This window comes from Carassius carassius, chromosome 32, assembly GCF_963082965.1.
Source record: "Carassius carassius chromosome 32, fCarCar2.1, whole genome shotgun sequence".
NCBI classification, from domain to species: Eukaryota; Metazoa; Chordata; class Actinopteri; order Cypriniformes; family Cyprinidae; genus Carassius; species Carassius carassius.
The window spans coordinates 6529706-6543230 of NC_081786.1; the positions used below are offsets into that span (position 1 = coordinate 6529706).

Here is a 13525-nt window from a genome sequence, read left to right on the forward strand (position 1 = left end):
TATTTAAATATGACAGGCTCACAGCTCGTAAGATATGGGAAACACAATTGCAAATAGACTTTGCATTTCCATTTTAAATTTGGCAGACACTGTGCGTTCGCATAAACGAAAATGCAAACGATAATGCGCGATTTGCATTTGCGTTTGGATTATGTCACATTTTATGCGTCCACAAATTGAAAACGCAATTGCAAATACAATTTGCAATTCCTTTTGAATAAAGTCCGGAATATAATTCCATACCCATCCATCCACTCATCTACCAATCAATCCATCCATCTGTCCATCTATTTATATAACTACCTAGTACCTACCCATCCATCTATTCATCCATATACCTATCCATCCTTTTATCATCCATCTTTCTAACAATCTCCATACCCCAAAATCCATTTATCAACCATCATTCCATCCATCCATCCATCCATGCACAGTATCTACCCATCCATCCATCTATCTACCCGTCCATCAACAGTTTGGGAAATAAATAAAACAAAAGAAGGAAAACAAAATAAAAAGTATGGAGGTGATGGTGCAACACATACCACCAGTTCAGTGAACATGGCATCCAGTTCCTCTGTTGGAGGCATGGGCAGGGTGGGCTCCAAGGTTTGCAGTGTAAAGTTGCTGTCATGACGGAGGCGGTAGGTGATCTCAGGATGGTTGCTCTTCTTCAGGCAGCAACAGAGGAATGACAGGCCCCGCCCTCCTCGCTTACGTGGGGCCATCATGGCCAGAGGCCCTGCCAGTCAAATGTGTTTAGCTTTAGCTACGACCCCCTGTGCAAGAGAAAACAAAAATTAAGGATGAGAAAAAAAGACAATTAGGACGGATGACATCGAAGCTACAAATAAACAAAAAAACATACACTGTTAATAATTTCTTAGTTCAGTGAAACTGTGGATGGCAAAACATGACGACACAACTGAAAATCATACTGCCACCCAGGGCTATTGGCAGCCATATGTCACATGAGATGTGTGATTACAGCTGTCGCGGTTAAGAAATTTGCCCTGTGGTTATTATGGGTGGCTCAAAAGCGCGATATGCGGTATTACCGCCGGTTTTTTTTTTTTTTTTTTTTACATACCTAATTTATCCTGATTTTGCTGCATACAAAGCTCTATCATTGAGTTATGTAGCATATATTGTTGCTTTTTTAACTGACAGAGAGACACGTTTTAAAACATTTTTGGTTTATTGTTAAATGCCAAACAGCAACAAGAACATGCGTTTTCCAATACGTTTTTTTTAAGAAATCAAAGAGTTCTAACATGTATTACACGTTTTTGCGCGTGACTTTGGACAGCAGCGGAAATCTAGACTGATTATCGCGCCACCACTGGCCCACCAGGACAGTGGATTCGCGCTGGAGTCAATGTACTCCTCAAGCAGATAGCGTGTGTGAGCTCGTTATCTGCTCATGCTCTCTCGGGTATGGGCACTGACGCGGAGGTTGTCCGTGACTTCAGCAGGTATGCCTGTTACTTTCACGGCTGTATTTTACAGATTTCGCAAAGGCTTCAGCTCCTCCTAACTGTCGGCCGGTCTCAGCTGTTCTTTTTGATGTTGCTCCACGACCTGATGCTTGAGGGGGCAGCTGCGCTGGATGACAGGGGACACTCTAAAACGCTTACCGTGGAAAACGCTTAACATGGCTTAATGTACTAAGACAGTGATATTAACAGACCAAACTCACAAAAAAATCATACTAATAAAGTATATTATCTATAAAAATCAGATGAGCCCTGAATATGAATGCAACTCGTTTAATAACACGTTAAGCCTTTTTACTCCCATAGAAAACCATTATAAGAAAACGCTTAATGTGGCTTAATGTACTAAGACAGTGATTTTTTAAAACCAAACTCACTAAACATTATACTAATAAAGTATACGATGTACAAAAAACAAAAACAAAAAAAACAGATGATCCTTGAATATGAATGCAAGTCGTTTAATAACACGTTAAGCCTTATGATGGTTTTCTATGAGAGGAAAAGGCTTAACGTGTTATTAAACGCGTTGAATTCATATTCAGGGATCATCTGATTTTTTGTAGATACTTTATTAGTATGATGTTTAGTGAGTTTGGTCTGTTAATATCACTGTATTGGTACATTAAACCACGTTAAGCGTTTTTCACGTTAAGTGTTTTAGAATGTCCCGATGACCTCAAATTACCTTTTCATTGGGTTGAAAGCCAAAATGTTCCCAAACTAGTAATTCCTAGTGAAAATTCAGCTTTTCCATCAAAGGAATAAAATACATTTTATATACAATATCTTTAGGGGGGGAAAATGCATTTTAAATTGTAGTAAAATTTGACAACATTATTGTTTTTAATGTATATTTCAAATGACTGCAGCCTTAGTAGGGATAAGAAATTATTCTCAAAAAAATATAGAAATCGTAACAGTATTTACTACAACAAATGAGAAGTGGGATTATCTATCCGTGTTTGTGCAGTAAGACTCATATTAATGCCAGCATTGTATGATATTATAACCCATTACAACACTCACATAAGCCTGATAAACTCCAGCAGTACACAGCAGCATAAGTCAACATGCACAGTGTCATGTAGACAGATAAAACCGCTATTAAAGCAATGAGCTATCACATTATACTATATGTGAATCACTTTAAGAGAAAACAAAAACTTGTTTGCAATGTGCATTATGAGTAATAATAATTCAATATTTAACTGGATCTGTATCTAGAAGTTAAAGTCAACTGCAAAGGAATATTGCAATTTAATAGTGGAAAAACAGAGAAGCTCTTCACAAGGCCTGATGAAATTGTATTTTTACTCTCAAGAGTAAACAGTTGTTTTTGCAAAAACCAAAGTGTGGTAGTGTAGCATGAAAAGAACCTTTGGGAACCAATGTGAAAAATGCATGAACGGTTATTTTACATGCAGTGAAACCCAATTAATCAAGGCATGAGAAGTTTCAAGAAGCATCATCATAAAGGTAATGCAGCAGTGCAGGTCTTCTAAAGCCAAAGCCATATGATAGCTATGAAGAACAGACCAAAGTGTAAAATGTGAGCTTCTGCACAACTTGATATATAGCATGTTCTTCACACAAAGCTATTGTATGGCAAAAGAAGACTTGAAATATAGTGCATAAACCACCTTTATGGTGTTTTTTAATATCCTTTCTGGACTAAATTAACTTTTTCAAAACTAAAAAAAAAAAAAACGGGGTACTCCAAGGAACTGTCCTTGTAATCTGTTTCTCTTCATAATAAAAGTGTCTGCCAAATTACTAATTATTACTCGGCCACAACATCACTTTGTTTGATCTACATCCCCAAATGTCCAAGATTTCTTAAGATTTCTTATTTTCTTTATCCTCAGACCTCACACAATGGAACTGGCCCTGACCTCTCAACAGACTAAACCTTGTTCATGTCCCCTTTCTCCATATTAGGAATAATGACGAACGTTACCATGTCCAACTTTATCTTCATCCAGTTCTGTTTTAATGAGTACACCAGCCTGAGCTCCAGTGCTAAGGCCATCACAACCCCGAAGAAGTCAAACATAAACTTCACTCTGAATTTACGATCAGGCCCAGAAGCTCAAAGTGACCAGATGTTTCCCTTTTGAAGAACAGGGACATAAAGGTTTAAATGGCTTGAGGATTATGCTGGAGTTCAGGGTATGTGTGTTTGTGTAAAATGTGCTCAGTGTACTTGACCCTGCAGAGCAGGTTTATAGTGCCATCATACCCAAACACAGACTTAAACAGTGATGCACAACATGATCTGACCCCTGAATGTTTGTCTGCAGCTCATCTGAGAAAAGAAATGCTGAAAACAATTCCATCAATTTAAAGTTCCACTTTGTTTACTTTGGAATTATACAACAATCAGAATCAAAATATAAAATGTAATTTTCTGAGGCTTTTGTCTCTTATTTAGAAGATGATGGAGAATCAGCAGAAAATTATGAGGATATATAATGGATGGATCAAAAAAAATAAAAATAAAAATTCACCCGAGCTAGACTCAATCTCAGTCAATTTAAATTTAACACAACTAATGAAACTCAATACATACAAAAACTATTTATCGAACTGAATTTAACATTAAAATACACAACAGTATTGAACTGCATGCTTATTTAAAAAACAAATGCAATGTCACACAAGGAGTCTGTGAACACTTTGATAATTCAAATGAATCAGTGAATCGTTTCTTTTGAACTGGTCCTTTGAGAGGAATCTTCAGAATGATTTGCTGAAAATCTAATGAGCCTTCCAGTAATTTGCAATCAAGAAAGTATATTCTATGTGAGTGATTATTGACTCAGTTTATTAGGATATAAGGCTGCATGCACAGTGTGCATTTTGGCAGCATCTGATTGAAGAAAACCGCTAGATACCGGAAAAGCTACAGTAGAAAGCATTTGAACGAGAAAAAAGAAAGAAAGGAAGGAAGGAAACAGAGAAGTAAGACAAAAAGAAAGCAAAATTCCAGAGGAAACTCTTCTGTGTTTTTTCTGAGTGCTGAAACGAATGATTCACTCGGCCATGTCAACAATCTGGATGTTCACACTAACATGGCCTTGCCTGATTTTTTTCCCAACGCGGAAGAGAATCTCGATTCTCACACTGTAACTATTTAGCAGAGTAGACACAGCTGTTCTCCTGAGCGAGGTTTGGAATTTTCTCACCGCTGGGTTTATATCATGGTGTGAAAATAGCTCCGGCCTGGCTAGTTGGTCTAACAATCAGTGAGCAGAGACCACACACTTCACCCCATAAGAATGGATACCACGTCTATTATTAGATCAACTTGAACAGAAGACAACATTAACTGCATTTTGATTTGTTATAGGTTGCTCTTTTTCAAATTTGTACCCTAAAATCTGGCTTTGAGAATGAAGACGTTCTCCGCAATTTTACATTTATTTATTTAGCAATTAGCAGATGAGTTCACTAAAACATGGCCAGGCCACATTCCACTCCATTTCTTTTTTTATTTATTTTTGTAATATGTTTGTGAAATTATTTCAAGTGAATAATGCAAGTTGACAATATGCCAGTGGCCAATCTCATTCACAAGCGGAAGATTTAAATCGATGTCCTTGTTCACAAGGTCTGATCCAAACTATGACCCACAAACATCGCTAAGCAAATATTATCCTCCTTTATTCAAATCGCATACAATGCAGAAGCTTATCTGATAAATGTCAAAATAAAAACGGGTAATCCAAATCCACATCTTGTCCAAAAGAAGCACTGGGATCGCCTGGGATTTAAACAATCTTGGGAAACCCCTGAAATGTAAACTTCTTTTAAAAATACTAGCATAGGAAAGTTATTATTACAAAACCAACAAATGTGTGAACGTATAAAAAAAAAAAAACAGCAACAGTCTGCTCCTCATCTTTCAGCTCATGTGCTCATGGGATACCACAGTCTGTACCGAGACAGGTGACTAAAATATTTACAACTAAAATAGTAAAAGAATCAGCAGCTAGCCTAAATGAAAGCAAACATGTGCTATGAACTAAGAATAACATTTTATCCCTAATAAAAAATGACATCTTTCCCGAAGCCCGAATGAAATAAGAGTCTAGCTGTGCTTGTTAAACACATAAAACAGCCAGTTTGTTTATGAATAAGCTTGTCTTTTCTGAATGGACATATGTTAACTGAAAAAAAGCATGTTAATTCAATTCTGTTCAATACACAAATTCTGACCACCACAACACAACTTGACATGCATCCTTGAGAGTGTTGTAGTTGTTAACCATTAATAAAATGTTTGTGTTAATTAATTGAAATGAAGCTGAAATAAAAGCTAAAGATGAAAAACTTACATTTAAAAACTTTAACTTGGCAACTAACAAAAATGCTAAAAGCACATAAAATGACTTAATCTTACACTAAAATAAAAAATAAGCTTATTTAAAATACTAATAAATACTATCTTTAATAGCATATAAAAAATACCAAAATTACACTGTCCTTGAAAATAGTTAACACACACTCACAGCATAAACTCACAGCATTAAGTACTAGTCCAGATACTCCCAGATTACTCTTCCAAAGCAATTCAGATAAATTGTTCGAGGGGAATGGTATCAAATTCTGCAAACCTTGTACTGTCTCTATTAGAGGTCAATCCTAGGAGACTAAAATCAAGGTCTACCCATGACTAGGGCTGACCCGAATAACATTTTTTGAGCTTTGAGCTTCGATAGTCATCAATACCAAATATTCGAAGCTTGGGAGGGAGGGAGCTGAACATATTCTTCTCTCTAAAAAAGGCAGGAATCTCTGTATGTCCGTCTGTTTGTATTTTTATTATCCAATTGACAATCGCTTTTCCACAATCGGGCTGAAGAGTTCTCTTTGCTTAACCATTTCATTCCGTCCGATCCGGGCCAGTCAGCAAAAATCCTGTCCTTGCCTTGGTAACACAATTGTAATATAAATAATAATTTCTGTTTTTGGGACTCCTTTTTTATCTGGTATTTGCTTCATTCAATAACAGGAAAAAGACAACTCTCTACATGAAAGATAAATTAAACATGAGGCGACGACGAGTATAATATCAATAAGCATAAATATTTCCTCCACAGAACAAACTGTCTCGAGACATTTTCTTTTCTTTTTTATATTGAACGTAGCGTAGCTGTTTACTTGGCTGTTTGGAGAAACTTGTAGCCGGGCAACAGAGTGGCGACGTCATGCACCCTTAAAACCGTTTGGCCTGATAGTAAAAAAGCTGCTATATATTCAACCGTTTCGTGGGGGATGGCAAGCGAAAAAAAAGATTATTCGAATCTCAAAATTTAAAATCGAATGCCAACTCACCGAATTAATATTTGAATAATCAAATATTCTGGTGCAGCTCTACCCATGACAAGACTGATATTTTGCTGCAAAAACCATGCAAGTGTAAACAGAGTATAGAAAGGAATACTGACAACAAGCACATTGAAGAAAAGTGGGAGGGAACACCAGAAGGAAGGTAAATCTCAGGTAATGTGCACGTAGTGCAGCCACTGCCATGAAAATGCCTCCATAACACTCATCCTAAGAAACATCTCTCTGTGTCACACACCACTGAAGTTAATCCACGAGAGCTCAGCCCGCGTATCACCATGCTCCACCCAGGTGGTCAGGCCTCTTTATGTAAGCAAAGTTCAATCTTTATGAACGGCAGTATTGATCCTGCGCCGGAAAGCAATTCCCCATGCTGTATCATAAGTCAGTGCATTATGGAAGGGTGACCATATGTCCTCTTTTCCCCAGACATGTCCTCTTTTTCGGCCTAAGAAAATGTGTTTCTAATCACCCAAATGTCCAGGATTCGGCTTTTACTTTCTACAGTCGCCATTCATTGTGTGAGTTTTTGTATTAAAGCCCTGAGCGGGACTGTTTTCTTAAACCCCCTCCCAATTTCTGACCATATCTGTCAGCTCTCATTACTATATATTCAATACATTCTAATGCTGAATATAATTTCTGTGCATCAGGAAGCCACTATCAATATGCAAAGTATTTAAATCAGTTTGGTTGCAGCTCCATTTTTTGCATGGAGTTGGGCTGATTTCAAACTATTGCGGAGGGTTGATTTAAGTTTTGTTAACGATGCTGGTAGGAATCCTTAGCGGTGTTTATTATCAGTCTTCATACGGTGACTGTAAAATATGTATTTTAGGTATGGAAATTACATATTTTGAGTTTTGATATTTGGGATATGGTCATTGCTCTAACCCCTGAACAAATATTCTCAGATTATATAATCTGTATGAAACATGCATACAGGCACATCCACTACTGCACTACTGTAGCCAACTTCATATCTTAGATCTTCATATCTTATCTTAAAATTTTAACGCAGTCTTCTTGCTGTTTTTCTCTGACACATTCGTAATCATTACTTCTGCTGGTGCTGTGGCAAGCTTTGTGTGTGTGCGTAAACACTTATTAAGCTAAACATACAGTCGGCATCTAGTCATAGTTGGGGGCATGGTGGGTGCGGAGTCGGCGTGGTGGAAAACACAGCGAACATCACGTGTATTTGAATGACAAAAATGCACATATTGAGTGCTCATTCCCAGAGATGCGTAGAACAATCGTAGTCTCTTTTAACTTTAATATAGTCATATACACTAGTCCATATCGATATTTGATTCATTTTACAGCCCTATTGTAAATGTATTCATTAAAAAATAGCCAAATTCCGTGACGTTCTGCTTTATATAGGCAGTTCCATTTGTGACTGGATTCCGCGATTCAGTCGCTTCGCAAACACAGATGGGGTGAATTTATGAATGAAAGTGTAAAAGTTCAGACACAAAACCTAGTTGTTACGTATCCTCACGCTTTTTTAAGTGGCTTTATGGAAATCCTTGGCCTTTTCTAGTGGGTATACGGCGGATCACGTAGACTACAGCTCTTAGCAGATGCGTTTTCATGCGAGTTTAGGTTCGACACTAGGCTAACGTTACATAGTTTTGCTTCAGGTAGAATTATAAGGCTAATTGTATATGCATGCCACTTTCTGAAACAACCTTACACAGTTTTGATAACGTTAATAATAAAAACAATGTTAACGTAGCCTGCCTGTGATGAAATGCCGACTGCACACATACACATTAGTCTTGGGATTCCACAACTTCCCTTAATCATTCTCACAAATTATTGCTTGTGGCCATTTTGTCCTCCTTTCCAGTTCTGTATGTTTATTAGGAAGGATGTAGAACTTCAATTCATAATTTGTTAGTTTATTGGAGGTACAAAAAACGACACCGCAATTGTCCCGTGTATTTCAATTGGCGCCAAGGCAACGTTTTCCCCCACAGGCTAAATTCACATCACGTGACGGGGCGTTCCCGGGGGTGTTCCCAGACCAACCGTCTGTATCTATGTGGGCTATTAAACTCTCATTATTATTATTTTAATTGTTTATTAATCAACGTGCCGTTATACGTCTAATGCTTCAAATGAACGACTACTAGTCGACCAGATAAATTTTTAGTCGAGGGCAAGCCCTACTCAGAAAAGTAAAGAAAGAAAAGTGCTAACAGCATTTGTTTATAAATGCCACTTGGTTTGACACTTTATATCAGATGCAATGACATTCAGACATTATAAATCGGATTTCACCGTTCAAAACCTTTTGGGGCCACAGTACAATTTAGATTTCTTTAAAAAGCATTTTTGTGCGCATCTGTAGAGCTGCATGCGGCTAACCAACAGCCATTCAAATTAGGACATCTGGTGACTAGAACTTGAACAATGACTGGATGTTAATTGTTTTTATACGCTCAGACAGAAGGGTTTGATTTGCCTTAAAGAGCTTATTATCCTCAATCCACATACAGATTTTAGGAGAAATAACCAAAAAAAGCAACTAAACTTTTTGCCAGTCTTGCACAAAATTTTGGTAATTGTTGTCATGGAGTTCATGTACACTTCCGCTGTTTCAGTTCACAGAGTGCTTTGTCCTTAGTTGTCGACAAAATGTCTTTCTAGGTTGTTGTTGGTTTTCACTGCAAACAGCTCAATGTGGAGAAGACTGAATCACCATCTCCAATGGAATTAACAAATCCGACATGCATAGCTTGTAAGCAAAGCATTTATAAAGATTATTAAAATACGTAAATTCTTCAAATACAGTACATGGAAAGACAAGTGTGCCTGTTTCAGCTTTGTGTGCTTAAACTAAAGAGTTGTAATCGCTTTCATTAACAGTCTCACCACATGTAGGCAACATCTAAAGAGTTTGGGCGGTTGGATTTATAAAAGAGAGGGTTCTCAAAGAGGCACATTATGTCATGGGAAATGTACTGCTCATGGGCAATTAGCATTTTCTTTATTAGCTGGTGCAAATAACACTGTTGTAACAGGAACAAGATATTTGAATATGCAGTCTTAAAATTATTTTAAATTGTGTAAATTTTAAATTTCAACTTTACTTTACTACACTGCTGAGTTAAAACTAAATTAAACTAAACTAAAATTAAAACAAACATTTGGTTGGCTATGGCTGGCTTAAAATGAACCCAAAATAGGGTTAAAATCATTGGGTTTGTTAATATTTCACCCAGCGCTGGGTTATTTTTAAGAAAGTGTATGTGTAGGAAATAATATTTTAGGTTGTAAGGTATAAAATGTTTTTTATTAAACAACAGCTCCAGTTAAAGTAACAATATAAAAAAATTCAATGCCAAATAAATATATTTATCTCAATTAATTATTTTATTCATCAAGTATGCATTATATTGATCAAAAGTGAATTTTAATTATAATAATAACAAATGCTTTTGTTTGGTTTTGTTCTGTGGCCCCAAATCAGCATTTCTGTAGGATCATGACACTGAAGACTGAGTAATGGCTGGTTAAATTAAGCCTTGCAATCAGAGAAATAATACACATATTAGAAAATATATTTTTAATTGTATTAATAAGGCACAATATTACAACTAGGGCTGGGATAAACGATTATTTTTTAAACGATTAATCTAGCGATTATTTTTGCGATGCATCAATTAATCTAACGATTAATTTTTCAGACCGATTTGATTTCGATTATCTCCCCATTAATTGACTACTAACAATTTATACATGTTGATTTACATATCTGAATGAAAAAAACATCAATTCCTTAACATTGCAATTTATGTTTATTGCTCTTAAAATTACAAAATAAAAGACTGACTAAGAATGCATTACTCTGCACTTGTATAGAGACAGCATTCAATAAAACCTTGAAACCTTGAAAACACAGCTTACTGAAACAAGCTTACTGAACACATAGGGCCTAGCTTACTGAAAAAAGAAGTTCTTTCAGATGAAAATAACAACAACTTGATGTCTAGTATTCAATAAAAAAGGTCACCCAAAATACTTGTTTAGAGCAATTGAAAGAATACAGTATGTAAATGTAAACTTGAGGGCTTTAAGCTAATACAGAGAGTGCTTTTACAAAAAAAAAAAAAAAAATTAACAGTGGGAGCCAGCAGCCTGTCATGGAGAAAAAAAATCTCCGAATGCTCCACGTGAAACTTTGGCGTTTCGCCCTTTTTCTATCGTGTCAAATGATTTTGGTTAATATGCACAAGGGAGGGAGAGAGCAAGAAGCGCTCGTGTAGTTTGAAGACTGAGTGCGCGAGCGCGCGTGAAACTTTGGTGTTTCGCCCTTTTTCTATCGTGTCAAATGATTTTGGTTAATATGCACAAGGGAGGGAGAGAGCAAGAAGCGCTCGTGTAGTTTGAAGACTGAGTGCGCGAGCGCGCGTGAAACTTTGGTGTTTCGCCCTTTTTCTATCGTGTCAAATGATTTTGGTTAATATGCACAAGGGAGGGAGAGAGCAAGAAGCGCTCGTGTAGTTTGAAGACTGAGTGCGCGAGCGCACGTGAAACTTTGGTGTTTCGCCCTTTTTCTATCGTGTTTAATGATTTTGATTAATATGCACAAGGGAGGGAGAGAGCAAGAAGCGCTCGTGTTGTTTGAAGACTGTGAGTGCGCGCGCAGCCGGGGCTCTCTCTCGTACGCGCCCTGTCACTGTCACTCTCCGATCAAATAAGGATTTGACAGCCGCCAAAAAAAGATCAATGCAGAAAAACCCCTGGATTGGTTATGTAACATTGGACATAATGTTGATCCGGCCATCGCGTATATTCAGCGCACATAAGGTAAACGTTTTGCAAACGTTTTTTAGAGAAATAAAAACAGGTCGACGAATCGATGCGCATATTTTGCGTCTACGTATTTTTTGCGTCGACGTCATCGATGACCTCGACGCGTTGTCCCAGCCCTAATTACAACCCCAAACTTTTGAACAGTGCATATGCTAATGTTAGTTGTTTGCAAAGAGCACAGTGAAGGCCTTCAAAGACAGTTGAAAGATACTGCGCCTTTAAACCAAACCAACACTAATGCAAACATCCCAGAACAAACATCACTCAAACATTGGAGCTCCATAATAACATAATTGCACAGCAATTGTGTGGACAGATGAAGCAGGATTTTGAGGTCCCATAATGTAGCCAACAGTCATATCTTTTCCAGGATATGACCTAAAGAGCTCTTTCCCTGGGGAAGATCATCAGTGAAGAACATCACTTCAACATCAGACTATCTCAAATGAGCGTGTGGCTGTTAGTCTGTCTTTCCTGATTTCCTCTGTGACATTTTCTCCCACTGACAGTGCCATTCATTTTGTGCCTGTATCATCTGCGTGGAAAAAAATCCATCATCATCAGTGCTCTGATATCAAATGCAGTCACGAAACTAACACTAAACCAACAGCTCCACAGGCTTGTGACATTGTCTGTAATTTTCTGCCTCTCTCATTAAAAGCTAATCCATAAGTCTGGAAGCCTTGATTGGTGGGCCTGCAGAAGAGCGAATAGGTTTCCATTTTAGAGTTTACGTAATGGAGGTTATCCAGTGCAGCTCTCAGGCCAGTCTAGGATCAACTAGAAAACAAACTCTGGCCTTTGGTCTGTCATCTAGCAGTCACCAACCAATGTTCCTAATGGCAAGTTACAGTATTGATTCCTGCTGAACTAATCAAAGTGATGTTAAGTATTGACATGTGCAACCACGAGATTCATCCGGCATGCAAGTAAACAAGATGTAAAAGGCTAATGAGAGCTTTTAGTAAACAAATGCATTAAAGAGAGTTTTAAAAAGAATAATTGCATTAGATGTAACAACAAAATGAAATATATGAAACAAAATAAAAAAATAAAACAAGAAGCAAGAAAAGAATAAAGGTAACACAAATGAAAAAAAGTCATTAAATGTCATAAAACTTAACGTGCATGCGCGCACGCGCATTGATCTGCGTTTGATTTTGATCCAATAAATTACAAAATATTTTTCATACTGATTTCTTAAGTTAAATTAAAATCAAATGCCTAAATTAATACATTCATAAATGATTTTCATAAAATTAATATTTATTAATTTAAATCAATTTAAAATTAAATCAAATTCAAAACATAAAATTACTGTAACTGTTTGTTGTGTAGCGGTTTACATATATTTTGTTGTATTTTTCATGAATTCAAAAAACAAATATGTAAAAAATGATTAAATAAATACCACCCATTCAAATGTATACATTTTGTATATTCAGATTTTATTGTTTAATGCTTGTTTATTGTTTTTTTTTTATATTTATATTTTTTTAATGTAAGATAACCTAAAAATGATCAAAAACATGTCACGTTAAACACCCACATGTGATCATTATGTATGTTCCTGTTAAGTCAGATAAATAGTAAGCTTGTGTGTACCAGATGCGGCATAGCCACATTTAAGCTCAACTGGACTATATGCGAGATCAATAACATCGTTCAGGACAGTAGGTAGGGTGTCCAACATGGTTCACAGACCGCACCCCTCGGGGAATCTGAGCACACAGACAAAACCAGAAAAGCAACTAAAGAGGAAAGATGCAAAAATGTTGTCCATCTGGCAGATAAGTCAAACAGTCTTTAAAACACAGACCCCTGACCCACATTAGCTTCATTCCAAAGCC

General features: G+C 36.8%; 1 protein-coding gene across 4 annotated transcripts in view; it reads right to left on the reverse strand.

The window, feature by feature from the left end:
• The window catches only part of daam1a (dishevelled associated activator of morphogenesis 1a), a 57238-nt gene that overhangs the window by 23600 nt on the left and 20113 nt on the right, over window positions 1–13525 (reverse strand). For all 4 annotated transcript variants that reach the window (XM_059520016.1, XM_059520017.1, XM_059520018.1 and 1 more), the window contains one exon: window positions 546–779. In XM_059520016.1, coding sequence (XP_059375999.1) covers window positions 546–731 — 186 coding nt within the window. In that variant the 5' untranslated portion in view covers window positions 732–779. The remainder of the gene's footprint in view (window positions 1–545; window positions 780–13525) is intronic.